We start from the raw sequence: 16,083 nt of genomic DNA, 5'->3' as shown, positions 1-16,083 counted from the left end.
TTTAAAAACCAAGCTGATTGGCCCCCGCCCCCCCTTTTTTTTTTTTTTTTTTTTAGTTTATTTGGATTGATTTTTTTCTCTCGGTTTCTGGATAAACCACTCTTCTGGGGACAGGAAAATAAAACGTAATATTTTCAAGGAAAAAAAAAAACCAAAAACAAAACAAACAAAAAAAAAACTCAATGACATCTAACAATAACAATAACACCCAATCTAATTTGTAGTTTTCACTCAACCTTAAGTTTTAGACATTCATCTGAATTGATAATTGAAGCTGCACATCATTTAATTCCTTTCTGTAAAGTTTTCCATTGCATGAATATGTTTTCTTTTACTTGTAAATTCTTCTGTTACTTATTATCAACTCCCTTTAGCTACATAGGATTTTTTTCTTTTACCTATCCATTGAGTTTTTATTTCCCCTATCCATTGAGTTTTAATTTCCAGTTAGATTTTCATATTTGACGTTATTAATTTCTGTTTCAAACCTCCTTAGTCATTTCATTACAAGAGAAGGAAATTATAAATAGTTAATTTGGTGACCTGCTGGTAAGGAATTGCATTGTCAACCCAAAGGCCAATCTACCAGCTGTTCCTTGGGAGAAAGATGGGCAAGCTTCTCCTCTTTGATTTACAGTTTCAGAAAATTTGTTGAAGGTCAGCTATGAGTCAGTTCAGCCCTGATGACATGTAACAACAACAACTACAACAAGTTGGTATTTTAGTTACTATTCACTGATAGACATAAAGAAATATGATGTTGAAAGAAAGTATGAGAAGAAATAAAGTTTGAGATCAGATTTAGAAGATTGGAAAATGAGTGACACCTCTTTGAATATTTTTTGAAGAAGCTGTTTCTTGCTAAAGAAATTAATAAAGTGGGCAACAGGAAGACATCTTTTTTTGATGAGTTCATCTTAATTGCTTAGTGCTTTTATAACAGAAATATCACAAGTGGGTGGCTTTGCTGAGAATAAATTTATTTTCTCATAATTTGGGAGGCTAGAGGTCTTGAGTTCAGGGCATTGGATCTTGGGGAAGGCTCTATATGTCAACTCTAGGGGAACATTCTTTTTTTAAATTTTTTATTATTTTTGTGTGCGTGTACCATCAAATCAGATCTGACTGGTACAGGAGGAGATTGTCCCTCCTTCCCCGGCAGAGGATCTGGTGGATTTGAACCGTTCGCCTCTGGGATTGTAGTTGCAGCTCCTTGCCACTAGGCCACCAGAGCTCCCCTAGGGGAACATTCTTGTCTTAGCTCCTTGGCATTCCTTGATAATATCCACATGACACCATTCCCCATCTGGGCTTCCTTGGTTCTGTGCTTCATCTGCTCCTTTAAAACACTCTAGTGTTCTAATGGTAAGAAGTTGCACTGCCAACCCAAAGATACGAGGTTCAAATCCCCTAGCTTTTCCCTTGGGAGAAAGATGGACAATCAACTCCCATGTGATTAACTGTCTCTGAAAACCCTCTGGAGGGTCAGCTTTGGGCCAGTTCCAACTGGATAGTACTCAACAACAACACAAGAATGTGACCTCTTTAGCAAACCCCCAAAATAATCCCATTCTCAAATGGGATTACATCTCCATACATGCATAGGGATTAGGGTTGCAACACTGTATGTGTGTGTATGTATTTTGAGAGGATGACACAATCCAATCCATGTTGTTGTCATGCCATTGTGTTGACTACAATTCCAAGTGGTCCTGTGAACCAGAGATTGGCACCTTTCTCCATCCTGTGTCGCCATCACAATCTTCCCAATGGTCAAGCCCATTGTTGCCGTCATTGTGTCAAACCATCTTATTGAGAACCTTCCTCCTTTTTGCTTATCCTCCACCTTTACCAGCATGATGTCTTTTTTCAAGGATTGATTCCTCTTGACAACATAGCCAAACGATACAAGATGAAGTTTCATTGTCCTTGACTCTAAGGAGGACCCTAGTTGCATTCCTTGGTTGTGATTTATAGCCTTTGAAAACCTGCTAGAGGGTCAGTTATGAGTTGATTCTCCCTTGATAGCAACGAATATTCAATCCAAAGCAAGATAGCAAGGTTTTAATGTAGAAATCAGTGAACTCAGGGGTGGGTAGGCTGCTAAGTATTGTCAGGAGGTGTCAAGCAGGGGACCTACTGCAGGAGGCTTTTGTGGTCTGCTTTCCCAGGTGGTGATTCTATGCCCCTACACTGGCATCCAGCAGACCTTCCCTTGCAGGAATTGGCTGGATGAGAAGAAGGCAGATGGGCTGATTGAGAGGCAACTCTATGAGATGGTGTCTCTCAGGAAGAAGAGGTTGAAAAGTAAGTGCAGGGAGCAGCTCAGACTTTTCCTCTTAAGTAGGACTGGCAAAGGTTGCTAGACAGTGGTTTCAGGGGGATCCAACCCTACTTTTTACTTCTTTTCCTCTAGAAAAGAGGTGGCAAGGGGCCCTAGGAAGTCAGTTTTCCAACCTGGAATCAAAGCTGATGATACTTAAGTGTCCTAAATGTAATAAACTGTTATAAGAGGTTAAATGTGAAATGGAATGGTTTCAGAGAATGTGCTCTTCACATGCAGGACATAAGGAAGGGAGCATGGGCTCCTTACCCATGGAGTTGTACAATTTGATGGGGGGGCAGTGAGGGAACTTGGAAGAATCTGTTCTTGAAAACAATGTATGCGAATCTTAGAAATAAACTAGTATAAAAGAAAAAAAAGAAAAAAAAATGTACTTAAAGGTAGCTCTGGTGCCCTAGTTGGTAGAGAGTTATGCTTCCAACCTAAAGGCAGGCAGTTCAAATCCGTTAGCTGGTCCAAGTGAGAAATCTGGGCAGTCTTCTCTTCTGTGATTTACAACCTCTGAAAACCTTCTGGAGGGTCAGCTCACTTCACAACAGTTTGAGGATAAGCTTGAGCCATTAAAAGGAATGGTAAGGCACCTCTTTAAATATCAACAACAAAATAGTGATGAGTCCTTCTCATTGTTCTTAAGTGCCATTGAGTCAGTCCCAACTCACAGCAATTCTAGGTACAATACAACACTGCCTGCCATGGTACCATCCCCACAGTCGTGATATTTGAGCCCGTTGATGTCAATCCACTTTGTTAAGGGTCTTCCTCTTTGTCTCTGACTCTGCTTTACCACAATGTTCTTCTCGAGTTTGGCCTCTCCTAATTAAACGTCCAAAGTCCATGAGACAAAGTCTTATCACTCTGTCTTCTAAGGAGCATCCTGGCCACACCTCATTCAAGGACGAATCCTTAGCTTCCTAAATTTGGCACTTGTTAAAATGGGAGTTCAGTCCTGCTCACCTTGCATTTGTCCCTCTTCACCACCGGTTATTAAAAAAAAAAAAAATTCATGTCTTAAAAGTTCATGGTAAAGTTTGATCCTGTCTCTGTAGAATTCGCTTGGTCCCTGTGGGTCTGGACGACTGACTTGAAGAAAGCTGGCACCAACTCTCCAATCTTTATCCAGATTTATGGGAAAAAGGGACGAACAGATGAGATGCTTTTGAATCCCAACAACAAGTGGTTCAAGCCAGGCAAAATTGAGAAGTTTACGGTAGGAGAAATATGGTGAAGGGAGGTGGTGGGGGTGGGGGCACAGATGTAGGAGGCATTTGTCACAGGAGGTATTCTGGTTTTCTCCGTCAAGTTAGCATTTTTTTAAGACAAAAATGAGCAAGGGAAACTTTAGCTTCTTGTGAGGAGTGACAAACTTGGTGATTTATAATCACTGTTTAGAATGAGGTACAATTTAGATCCATTTGTAAATCCAAACCCTAATGACACAGTGGTTAAAGGGCTCAGCAGTTAACTGAAAGGTTGACAGTTCTAAACCACCAATTACTTCATGACAGATGTGACAGTCTGCTTCTGTAAAAGTTGTGACCTTAGAAACCCAACGGGACAGTTCTACTCTATACTAGAGAGTCACTATAGGGCCATTGTGGTTTAAGGTGATTCAATGTCAGTGGACTGTGAGTAAGTCCTTCATCTGAATCAAACATTCCAGAACCAAGCCTGGGATGGGAGTGGTGTACAAATATTTATTATCTTGGATATACAGGTGTCAATGATTCAGGAAATCATAGAACCAAGACTTTGAACCCAGATGGTGTCAAAATGGCTGACAGGGGAGCGACCATGATCAGGAAGCTGGTTTTTCCAGGGTGAGGTTTATCCATTGCATTCTGGATATGCTCACCCCTGCGATTTCCCCAAATGCAGGAAACTCCACAGCATAATTTGTGGACATGAGGGACTGCATTCACACATTTCCTATGTTAAAAAAAAATATGATCAGGACTGAACTGGAGGAAAGGATTATATTTACGGGAACCTATGAGTTTAAGAACATTTTAAAAGAAATTTCTGCTTTAAACTTTCCACTACATATATAACTAGAACAAGACTTAGTTTGTGAATAAAAATGCTGTTTTAACTTCAGGTCCAGATCTGTGAAGAGATTGGTGCCCCGGTTCCATCTACCCTCTCACCTCCTTGTTGGTGCCTTCACAACACCACTCAGTTCTTTGCTTTTTCTCCACTGGTCCTCTTTGCTGTGGAGGAAGGAGAATGGTTACCGTATTCCAATGGTATCTGCTTCATGTCAGCTCGAGTCCTGGAATTGTGGCTCTTTGTGGTTTTGTAGGGCTGCCATATGCTTTTTGCTATCACACCTTTATTATTTGGAGGGTCTTCTGTGGGCTTTATCTCACCATGAATCAGTTATTTTTGTTCATTTTCATCATCTCTACATGATTGTTTTGCTTTCACATACTACTGGTTATAAGAGGCTAGAGAGAATAGAAATGTGTATAGGTAGAGAGCTTGAAATAACCCCATCCTCACTGGTGAAATAGTGAATAATGATGAAATGGTGAATAGGTGCCCTCCAGGCATTGAATGAAACTGGACACAAATCTCTTGGTTCAATCTACTTTTTATTTCTCACTACAGCTTGAGATCCCAGATCTTGGCATGTTTTATAAGATCCGAGTGTGGCATGATAGAAGGAGTCCTGGTTCTGGATGGCATTTGGAAAAGGTGAGATGCACCATTGAGGGGGTGGAAGATGGTTGGGAGAAGGGCTAGAACAGTCACTTTCTAATGACCCTGTCACGTAAGCTTATCTCTGTATGTAATGGAAGTATTTAAAGGAGTCATGGTGGTGGTGGTGTTAAGTGTCATTGAGTAGTAACCAATCAATAGTTGACCTTCCAATGGTTTTCAGTGGCAGTAAATAGCATGAGAGGAAGTTTCTCATCTTCCGCCTGTGGAGCAGCTAGTTGATCTGAACTGCATACCTTTGCACTGGCCGCACAATTTCTTACCATTAAGCCACCAGAGCTCTTTTGGTGATGTAGTGGGTTACATGTTGGGCTTCTAACCCAAACACTTGTAATTCAATTTCTCTTGTTGCTTCATGGGAGAAAGATGGGGCAGTCTGTTCCCATTGAGATTTACAGCTTCAGAAACCTAACGGAGGAGGGTCGCCATAAGGCAGAATCATCTTATTGGTAGTGAGTTTCAAATGCTTAGTTAATGGGTATAGGGACAGGAAACGGTTATGAGGAGACCTGAATTTGTATCCAGGACACAAGGAATTCTTAATGGGGACATTGCACTGATAAAAAGCTCAGGTTTCAGGGGGCTTGGATTCTCTCCTTGCTTCTTACATGCTGAGCAAGTGCGAGTCTCCAGGGGAGAAAGGGAGAAATATTAACTTCACGCTCTGCCTCACACAAGGGCCACCTTCAGTGGATGACCTTGGCCTCCCTGAGATGAGAGGGCTGAAGAGGAAGGACTCCAGGGCACCTCTGCCCGTCTCTGGTGCTCTTGCTCACTCCAGACCTTTGTTCCAGATGACTCTAATGAACACTCTGACCAAGGCCAAGTATAACTTCAACTGCAACCGCTGGCTGGATGCCAATGAAGATGACAATGACATTGTGAGGGAGATGACCGCTGAGGGCCCAACAGTGAGGAGGATAATGGGCAGTAAGTACTGGCCAGCTGTTCCTCCTGGAGGGAGCTCTGCAATGGAACCTTTTTGATTTATTTTGCTGTTGTTGTTGGGACAACTAACACAACAGTTTCTACCACTAAGTGACGTTGATCACATTTTGGGGGGGCTGTATACTCTTTCTCATTCTTTTCTGAGTTTTTCTCCCCTCTTTGACATAAGCTGCTTAACTGTATTATCTAATCTTTTCATTTGCTGTTGCCAATCTGATCCCATATAGAGAGATCTTAAAAGAGTGCCATGTTCAAGGCAGACATTCTTACTAGGTAAGCTAAACTACTGTTTTGTTTGAAGAAAGCTGCAGGGAATATTTTTGGTTTAAGGATTAAAGATGATCTCAGGAGGATAGTTTCAAGATTTTATCCAACCCTCATGGCTCCAGGAAGTCTGGGATCCGTAAGAAGAATCTGAAATTCTGTTTTACACTTACTTCTTTGTGATCAGGATTCTACCATGGAGTTTTTTATCAAAATGTTCAGTAACGGTAGCTGGGCGCCCTCCAATCCTTACAGTCTCCCAGCAAAGGAGCCAGGAAGCCTCACATTTCATGTCCTTCTATTCCTGACACCTTTTTCCTCTGTTGATCCAGGTGTGCTTTGGATGGACAATTGAAACGTTTAAGACCCCGGAACTACACACAAACAAGAGATGTAACAAAATAATTGAACATATTACTAGGCTCATAAACTGGAATGTTCCCTGAAACCATGAACTTAAATCTACAAATTCTGAAGCCAAATCTGATGAGTTTTCTGGTTGTAACACAGGCAGCTACTGAGGGAAGAATGTCACAGCTAACCCCAGGCCTTACTGTTCTTTGAAAAAACATGCTAATTTACATGTCCTGATAAGGTGACTAGATGACCAGATCCTGATAAGCCCCTGAGCCTAATCACACATTGACAGGACTCCTGTCCCCGAATTCCAGAGGAGCAAATTAACACCCTCTCTGGGTGTGCCTGAAGGCCCCTATAAAGAGACACTCTCTTCATCTGCCTATGTGCCTCTCTGATCCTCTGTGCAAGGTCACCTGGCGTCCCTCTCAGGTCTACTAATAAAGGCTTGTTCCCTACTTGGGACCAGCCTCTTTCTTGCCCTCAACTCTTTTTTTCCATCTGACAGCTACTCTCTTTCTTTGTCATTGTAAATACATCTGCAATCAACTTTTTCTATTTCAACTTTTTACAGCTGTACAATTTGTTGACAGTACTTATAATACTCAACTGTACAACCTTACTTAATCAACATGATATTTCTATCACCCATAACCCTTCCTTTGACCTTCCTGTCTTTACTAACCACTAATGTAAACTTTATTCTCTATATACTTGCCTTTTCTTGTCTTTTCATCTAAGTCAGGTCATATAATGTTTCTTCTTTTGTGATTGCCTTGTTTTCTCTCAGCATCCATCCATACTGTAGCATGTATCAAGACTTCATTTCTCCCACTGGCTGAGTGTAACTCTTAATTGGTATGTCACTGGGAGCCTGCTCTCTGGGCTGGTAGTCATACCACTGTGTCTGATTGAGCTTCCTCTGATGCCAGTGTGGATTTCGAAGGCCCCCCAGCTGCTCTGCAGAAGAAACACCAAGTAATCTACTTCTATAAAGGTTACAGTTTACAAAACCCTATGAGGCAGTTCTGTTCTATCACTATGCATCAGGATCGATTTAGTGGCATCTAGCAACGTTTAAAACGGAGTAGAATATGTGACTGTACTAGAGCTATGGTTTGTTTTTGTCTTCTGTGATACAATTAAAAATATTTTAATGAAGGGAAAACCATTCTCTGGTGGATGAAAAGCCTGTGAGTGGCCTGCTGACTATAAAGGCAGTTTGAGTGCCTTCTGGAGGTCCTCACAGTCCTTTGGAGACCATCCCAATGCTAACGTTCCAGCTGCTCTTCCTGGCCTGTATAAATTTCTCCTATTCCTGAAACACACCCAGGTCTTGACACACCTCAATGAGATCTGGGCTCTAGTCTGGAAGCTTCTTTAGAACAGTAGCTAAAGGTGGAGACGAGCTCTCACTTTCTGCCTCAGCTCAGGATGTCATGAATCACCTGCAGAGCTTTCTAGAAGCCTCTGAAGGGGAGAATGTTGGACTCACATAAAATGAGCCAACACCAAAAAATTCTTAAAGTTTAAAATCATGTGTCCCCAGTTTCCTTAAAAAGAAGAGCAGTCACATAAACAAAGGATGCACGCCTGAAGGTCAAGAGGTTTTGGGGAAGGAGTACACTGAGGCTGGAAGACATGGACAAACATCCAACTTAGCGCTGATTTTCAACTCCGCTTTCTCTCACGAGTTATACGAGATAATCAGAGAAATGAGATCCACAGCCTGCAGTTACATGCCTAGCAGAAGTGATTACGTACAACTCCAGAGCGGTTAAGAGACCATTGTATTCAAGTGCTGGAAACCAGAGCTTCTCCTTCATCAGGCTGAGCCACAATTTTAAAATTAAAATACAAGAGGCTCTGGCACTTATCCATCTGTTCAAAGTCATTGGCTGCTATTGCCTAACAACATCGTTATTTTTAATTGTCCACAGACTTTTTTCTAGAAAGGAGCTGGGGACCTCTGTGGCAGATGGGTCTGGAAGAACCCCTAGAGAGGATGAGGGCTTCTGAGAATTTCCAACCCAATGGGCCTCAGAACTCCAGAACAGCCAAACCCAGCCAGACCCATTGCTGTGGAGTTAATTCAGACTCGTAGTGTCCCTATGGGACAGAGTAGAATGAGGTCCCATGAGGCTTTCATAGCTGACATTTTTTTTACAGGAGACAGCCACATCTTTGGAGAGACTGGTGGGTTTGAACCTCTGACCTTTCTACTAATGGCCATGTGGTTTTGGTCACCAGGGTCTCCACTCTAGAACAAAGGAGATTGGAATCGCTAGGCAGAGAGATTTCTGAAGTCTATCATTACTTTTCTTCTAGAAATTACTGAGCAGTTACAGCTAAGAAAGCACAGTTAACCTTGGTGATAGGTCTAAGAGAAGGCACGAGTTAGGGTTTTCTCACTCCCCCTGTCTTCATATTTCTCATGTTTTCTGTTCTCTCTCCAATCAGGGCTGTCCTGTCCTCCTTTTTTTTCTTTTCCTTTTTTTGTGGTGACAATATGTGTAATAAAATATATGATATCTAACAATTTCTACATGTACAATTAAGCAACATTGATTATATTCCTCAAGGGTTTTTATTTTTACCTTCTTTAAGACATATTTATTTGTTCCTTTTGTAATTAATTAATTTTAGTGAAAGTTTACAGAGACTTTGGATTCTCATTCATTCATTTTTGCAATTTTTTTCCCTGCCCAACTTCCTGCCCAGTTCGCTCTTCTCTTTGAAAAGTAATCTTCAAGTTTTTGACCATTCTCCATTTTCTTTTATTATTACTATTTTCCATTCTCCATTTTCAAATCATTCTATCACCATTTAATATATCCTCAAAGAAAGGATGGACTTCATGCATACCAGGCTGAAGAGTTGGTGTGTTTTCTTCTCCTCAGTCATTTGGGAAAGGTGCACAGAGTAGAATCAGGAACCCGGGCCTCTGGAGGTTTGGGTTTATAGTCTTCTCAATTGGTTCCAAAGTAGTGGACCTTGGGGATAATGAAATCGTTGCCAAAGCTCACACCCCAGTATCCTTGGTGCTCTTGGCTGCAACCAGAAAAGAACGAGGTGGGGACAATGTGACCTTCTCATGAGTTCTGGCACAGGTTGCAATTTAGAAAGACTCATCCTTATGTGGAAGCATTTCATGAGAGTCTAAATGGCCAGGTTGTGATTTCAAACACCCACTTGTGAGTGCACTTTTAAAAGGAAACTTTCAGGACCACAACGTGGCTTGTCAGAGTATATGCAGGATGGGTACTGGCAGTACGATGCTTATAGACAGAAGTCAACTTCGTGGTCTACCAACTACCCCTTTAGAGGGAGTCTCAGTCAAGCTATATCAAAGTAGAAGGTGATGTGGACCTTGAAGAACCTATTAATAAAATGGAAAGAGTAACTATTTTGAACTGGTAACTACAAAATGGTCAGCTATTACATCTATCAGAAAAAAGCACCTGGAAGAACACCAGCTCCTAAGTTTCATAAGATTAATGCAACTGTGAAATGCTGGCTTTAGTAAATATTGTTTCAATTCCCCTCATAGCACCCATTTGTATTTGTTTACTTTTTAATCAAGGACCGAGTTCTTCCTGTCTCTTGGAGGAAGTACAGCCAGAATGCTTCTTAGAGGCAAGGATAGTGAACAAGGTCCCACATACTTGGCGTATATGGCCAGAAGGGGCCTATCCTTGGAAAAAGTCATAACACTGGGAAAGATAGAGGATCAGAGAAGACTTAATGAGATTGACCGACAACAGTGACTGTCACAATGAACTTGAGCATGGAGGAGATTGTGAGGATGGTACGGGATAGGATAAGGGTCAGATCTGTTGTTCATAGAGTCACTATGAGTTGTAGTTGACTTGATGGCACCTTACAACAGCAACTTGGAGATAGAGAAGTATCTGAGAAGAACAGTCACCTGTTTTAAAGTGGGGCAAATTAAAGTTGCTTTTAAGACCACATCAATGGCATATTTGTTGTTACTTTTTTGTGCCGTCGGGTCATTTACAACTCATAGCAACCCTATAAAGAAGAGGCCTGTGTCTTGCCCTATCATGAGCCATCTTTATCATCAACCTACAACAAGCTTGAAACCATTGTTACAGTCACTGTGTCAATCCACCTTATTAATGGTCTTCCTTTTTATCTATGGCCCTCTACCTTCCCTAGTATGATGTCTTTTTCCCAAGGACTGGTCCCTCCTGACAACATGTCCAAAATATGTGCGACAGGGCCTCACCATCCTTGCCTCTAAGAAGCACTCTAGTTTCTCTTCTCCCAACACAGACTTCTTGTTCTTCTGGTAGTCTGTGTGTTTTTCATAGATGACCTTCTATTCCTAGCTCACTGAATGCTTTTATGATGAAATGGTATTGGAGTTTGTCAAATGTCTGTTTTGCATTTATCGAGACTATCACATAACTTTATCCTTTTTCTTCCTTTTTTAGAATATATTGCACTGATTGATTCTTGTATGTTGCACCAACCTTGCACTCCATAATGTAGAATTCTTTTTATAAATTTCTAAGTGTAGTTTGCCAGTATTTCTTGGAGAATTTTGGATCTATTTTCATCTGATTTTGTTGACTTTTGGTTCAGGGAATCCATTTTAATTCTTCTGTAAATATTTGTAATAGCTTTTACCTTCTGACTTCTCTTAATCTCCTTTGCTCTCTGAGTCCTCCCTTCCTTCAAATGCTACAATAATTCCAATAACTAGCCTTTCTGCATTGTTAATATTATTTGGTAAGCGGGGTAAGCATAGGCCTCCTTGTGCTTACTTATTGTTCTGCAATGAACAATTTCACTTTTTTTTTTTACATTTCAAAGATTCTGCTTCTACGTAAGGCAAATATCTGTCTTTGTTTCAACCTCACACTACCTTCTTACAGAATCAAACCTTCTTTTTTTAAAAAAAATTTTTTTTAATTTTTATTGTATTATTTTTATGTGTACCGTCAAATCAGATCTGACTGGTACAGGAGAAGATTGCCCCCTCCTTCTCCAGCAGAGCATCTGGTGGATAAAACTCCTTTTAAATTTTACAATTCCTGACAGGAAAGAAGTATCCAGTAAGCAAGGTAAACCTAGGCTTACTTGTGCTTAGTTAGTCGTCAGTAGTGAATGATTAGTTTCATGTGATTAGTGAATGATTAGTTTTGCTTGTTTTTTACCACATCTTTGCTGGATTGGATGCAATCAAGTGCCAAAGTCTTTGGATTTGACCAATGGCTCCCAAGATTGACCAGGTGCATCTAAGTCACTTATATGAGCATGTGAACAATGCAACTTTAGGGGTTCCATCTTTAGGGGGTCAGAGTTGGGAAGTCAGAGAACCTGAATTTGCATAAATGTTCCCCAGGGGATTCTGATGGTTCTTCTGGTTTGCAAACCTCTGGTCTAGGCACAGAGCATGGGGATGAGCCAGGCCTTAGCTGGGATGAGGAGGGATTTGACTGGTTAATGGGAAGACGTGTGACCACTCTGCTGGAAAGCTTGAGGGAGAAAAGGAGGCAGAGCTCAGTGATCAGTCAACTGTTTCTCTCTCTCTTTGCTGGCAGTGGTCCGGTACCGAGTGACTATTTGCACAGGGGAACTCGAAGGTGCGGGGACTGATGCTAATGTCTATCTCTGCCTTTATGGTGACGTGGGAGACACCGGAGAGCGACTCATGTTCAACTGCAGGAATAACACCGAGCTGTTTGAGAAGGGCAATGTAAGTTTCTGGAGTGTGTCAGCCACTGTCCCTGCCCCATCACCTTCCCTTGTCTGCCCTGTTCGGTTAACAGAGAGCTAAAAGCTGGAACGAGGGTCTCAGCCTCCAGAGAAACTTTTTCTGGGTAGAAGAGTGGGGAAACCTGGGAATCCCAATGGCAATCACTGGGGGCACAGTAATGGCTGGTTGACTCGGTCTTCAGGCATTTGATCCGGTCCTAATTCACTTATGAGTGTGAACCTCACTAGGCTTCTAGAACCATCTAACCAGGAGTAGGTGGGCTAGACTAGAGGGGCGATGGTTCCCTCCATTCCCAGAGCTTTGAGGACAGAGCGGAGCATGAGGACATTTGGGGATATAGGAGCAGCATCTTTCTCATCACAGGAGGAGTGGAGAGAGAGGACAGGGGACCCAGGCTGGAGGAAAGCTGGGCTACTGCACAGTCATCTCAGGACTTTTCGTTTCTACCAGACATGGGGAAAGAGAAACCAGAAAAAACTATGCAGCATGGAGGTGGAATAACTAGGTTTTGCTCTTAGTCTTTGAATGTGCAAGGCATTCTCGTCTGTTCCTAGTTTTCCTGATCATGACGTATGTCTGTGCTACAATGTGGATTTACCCTTTGGCCCACAGCAAAGGAGTCAGGTGGGCCAAAGGGTAAATCCAGCCTTCTGTATGTAAAATACGGGAAAGAGACCTGTCTGCGGCCAGCTGGTGTGATGACGGCAAGTGACAGGTGTGCTGCACCAGGTATCAGACCTGCCCCACAGCCCACAGCTGCAGCTCAGTAAAGAGCAGTTGTTGAAACAATGCAAGGTCAAGGGCTTTCCCCCAGCTGAAGGGATTTTTCAGCTGGTAACTGGCCATTACCCTCTCTCTGCCTCCTTACACTGTCTCCCTTCCTTGGTGAAGGCAGACCAGCTCTGGGATGGGTGTGGAGGCCTCTCTCAGGGCCAAGTCAAAGTCAAGCCAATCTTGTTCTTGAGATCATGGTCATGACAAGGCCTTGGCAGCAAAAAGAACAGCAACAGAGCCGGCTAGAGTCCATTTGGGAGATGAGGTGAGGTGACTTTTCATAGCTTCTTTTCTTCTCATTTCTCTCTCGCCCTTTTCTCTTTCTCTCCACACACTTCTGTGCTTTCCATCTGCACCATTTAACTCTTGCTCAGACCCGCCTCTGTGATCCTGGCCCTTCAGAGCCCAGGTAAGCACCTGAGCATCTGCCTCAGCAGCAGGTAACACTGTGACATAAGCAAGATGACCTCAAGCCCAGTCAATTCTCACCATCTCCCTCCTCCAGAAGGGGCCTTGATAGCGAGGACTCGAGGCAGGGTTGCTGAGGCCTAGTCCATGGTAAACGGATAGCAAAGTGTAACAGCCCAAGCTGTCTGTCCTACCTGAATAAATTCCCCTTTAAAGAGAGAGCTCAGTGAATGAATGTGGTTTAACAAAAAGGTGCAGATCTCATACCTTGTGAACTTGGCACAGTGTGATATCCCAGGTATAGGAATGAGGTGCGGGGGTCCCTCAGTTCATCTGTGAAAGGCAAGAGCCCAACCCATCACTCTGGCTTTCCTGGTGTCTGGGTGTCACCCACCTGGCCTCTCTATCCTCCCTGTGCAGGCCGATGAGTTCACCATCGAGGCTGTCACCATGCGGAAGGTGAGGAGGGTGAGGATCCGGCATGATGGCAAAGGTGGGGGCAGCGGCTGGTACCTGGAGCGGGTGCTGGTGAGAGAGGAGGGGCAGCCTGAGAGCGACAACGTGGAGTTCCCGTGTCTCAGGTACGTCAGTCCCACCTGCTTTCTTTCCTTCTCCAGCTTAGATGTTGATTCCTTAGATGTTGTCGGTTCTAGGAAGACATAAAGGGTCAGAAGTTTGAACCACTCAAAGGTATTTTGGAAGACAGGCCTGGCATTTGGTTGTCGAAAGGTCACAACCGTGAAAACCCTACAGGCTGGTGGAGTTTTATTGTGCACACATGGCTTTGCTGGAAGTCGGATAAAGCAAATAGTGCCCTAAATAGCGGCCTGAAGGCACAGGAAAGGTGGTCCTGCTAACTGCTTAGACCTGAGCCTGCGTGCTCACCTGAGCTTTATTCTAACTCCCTGGCAGAGGACAGGTGAGGCCTATTTCTGAAAAGTCCACTCTCGTCCTTAGGGACCGCTAAGTGTCTAGCAGTTGTGTGTGTGTGTGTGAAGGTGTATGAGGAATGTGGTGTGTATGAGATGTGCAGTGGGGATGGTAGGTGGCATATGGTGTGTGGTATACGTGCATATATATAGTTGATGTGGAATGTGTGTGTGTGTGGCATGTGTGTGCTGTGAGTAATATAATGTGTGGTGGTGGTGGTGGGGGGTGTGTGTGTGTGTGAGTAATATAATGCGTGGTGATGGTGGTGGGGTGTGTGTGTGTGCGCGCGCGTGCGTGTGTGCACACACGCATGTGTGTGTACATACTCTTGAAAGCTCAGGGTACGATTTAAAAAATTACCAGCAGGCTGGCTTATCCACTTAGTGATATCTCACTCAGAAATTGGGCTGAAGTGTTTGAAGCTGAAAAAGAAAGGCTATATTTGGAGATGCCTATTAATACCCTCTGAGTATTTGGGTGAAGACAAATGACAAGTCATGGTTTCCTTTGATTGCTGGGGAGGGGCTGGCCCTGAGTAAGTGGTGAGGAGTGTGGAGGGAGGCAGGGGGATTGCTGAGACAGACAAGAGCCTGTTCCTTCCCACCATCCACCTTCCCGGATGCACAGGGCTGCCCCACAGCCTTCTCTGTAGTCACCAGGCCTCTGGGGGACACCAGAGTAACCCCAGCAGGAAAGATAGGGGAGGAGCTCCTAATAGGTTAGTCTAAGGGTCCCTGGTCAGTCCCCAGCTCCCTACTCTCTCTCACTTCTTCTGACATTAATACCTCATTTAAAATATTCTAGAATCACAGCAGCAGAGGCCATGGAAGTGTAACAACTTCGCTGTTAACATACTCACTTTAAATCTTATCCAACTGAGAGCAAGGCCCCAGGGGAGTGTGTGATCCTGTGTCTAGGGAGGGAGAGAGCTAGGGAAGTGCCGGGGAAGGTGGCAGAGTTGTCACCACTGGTTCTGAGCAGGTTGTGTATTGGGCAAGTAGACTGGGGTTTAGTTAGGCCTGAGCTCCATGCCAGGAGGGGGAAGGCTAGACCGTGGCCTTGGCTGCCTTTGATGGTCTTCTCTCTGGAGTTCAGTGGAGTGGTCTGAGAAGGGAAGCATCAAGATTGACAAATAGGGATCAAGAGGCAAATGTCTTGGTTTCCTTAGTCCTTGGAGAACAGAGACTGTGGTACCTAATGAATAGAAGCTCATGCTCGTAGGTCATGTCATTTCTCAGCTGAAACTCCGTCAGCCTAGAATACCTGGTCAGGACTCCCTCACCAGGAGCCCTCTCGTCTCTCCAACTTCCTGTAGCAATTTCTTAGAAACAACTTCCACCGATGTCTTGGTCTTCAGAGCTCTGGTTATTTGGCCCTGTCTTCTTACCTGTGCTGGAGTTTCTTTTTTTTATTATTATTATTTTTAGATTCTTTAAGGGTTGACCTGTGTCTTATTTATCCCTATGCATCTTCTCGGCCTTCACCTCAGCCCAGGGCCCCCAGCACAATGCCCTGTATTGTAGTCTCACAGGGGGGAAAAGTTAACTGTTTTTGATGATGATGAAGTAAGTGTTGATATGTTGCTGGTTTTTTT

General features: G+C 43.4%; 1 protein-coding gene across 2 annotated transcripts in view; it reads left to right on the top strand.

The window, feature by feature from the left end:
• Positions 1–16,083, top strand: part of LOXHD1 (lipoxygenase homology domains 1) — a 165,671-nt gene that overhangs the window by 58,704 nt on the left and 90,884 nt on the right. For both annotated transcript variants that reach the window (XM_006891689.1, XM_006891688.1), the window contains exons 9-14: positions 2,172–2,307; positions 3,391–3,551; positions 4,952–5,038; positions 5,857–5,992; positions 12,202–12,356; positions 13,980–14,140. In XM_006891689.1, the coding sequence (XP_006891751.1) occupies positions 2,172–2,307; positions 3,391–3,551; positions 4,952–5,038; positions 5,857–5,992; positions 12,202–12,356; positions 13,980–14,140 (836 nt within the window). The remainder of the gene's footprint in view (positions 1–2,171; positions 2,308–3,390; positions 3,552–4,951; positions 5,039–5,856; positions 5,993–12,201; positions 12,357–13,979; positions 14,141–16,083) is intronic.

The sequence above is a fragment of the Elephantulus edwardii genome, unplaced genomic scaffold (genome assembly GCF_000299155.1).
Source record: "Elephantulus edwardii isolate Elephantulus edwardi_28Jun2011 unplaced genomic scaffold, EleEdw1.0 scaffold00103, whole genome shotgun sequence".
NCBI classification, from domain to species: domain Eukaryota; kingdom Metazoa; phylum Chordata; class Mammalia; order Macroscelidea; family Macroscelididae; genus Elephantulus; species Elephantulus edwardii.
This window is presented reverse-complemented; position numbering and strand designations above follow the sequence as displayed.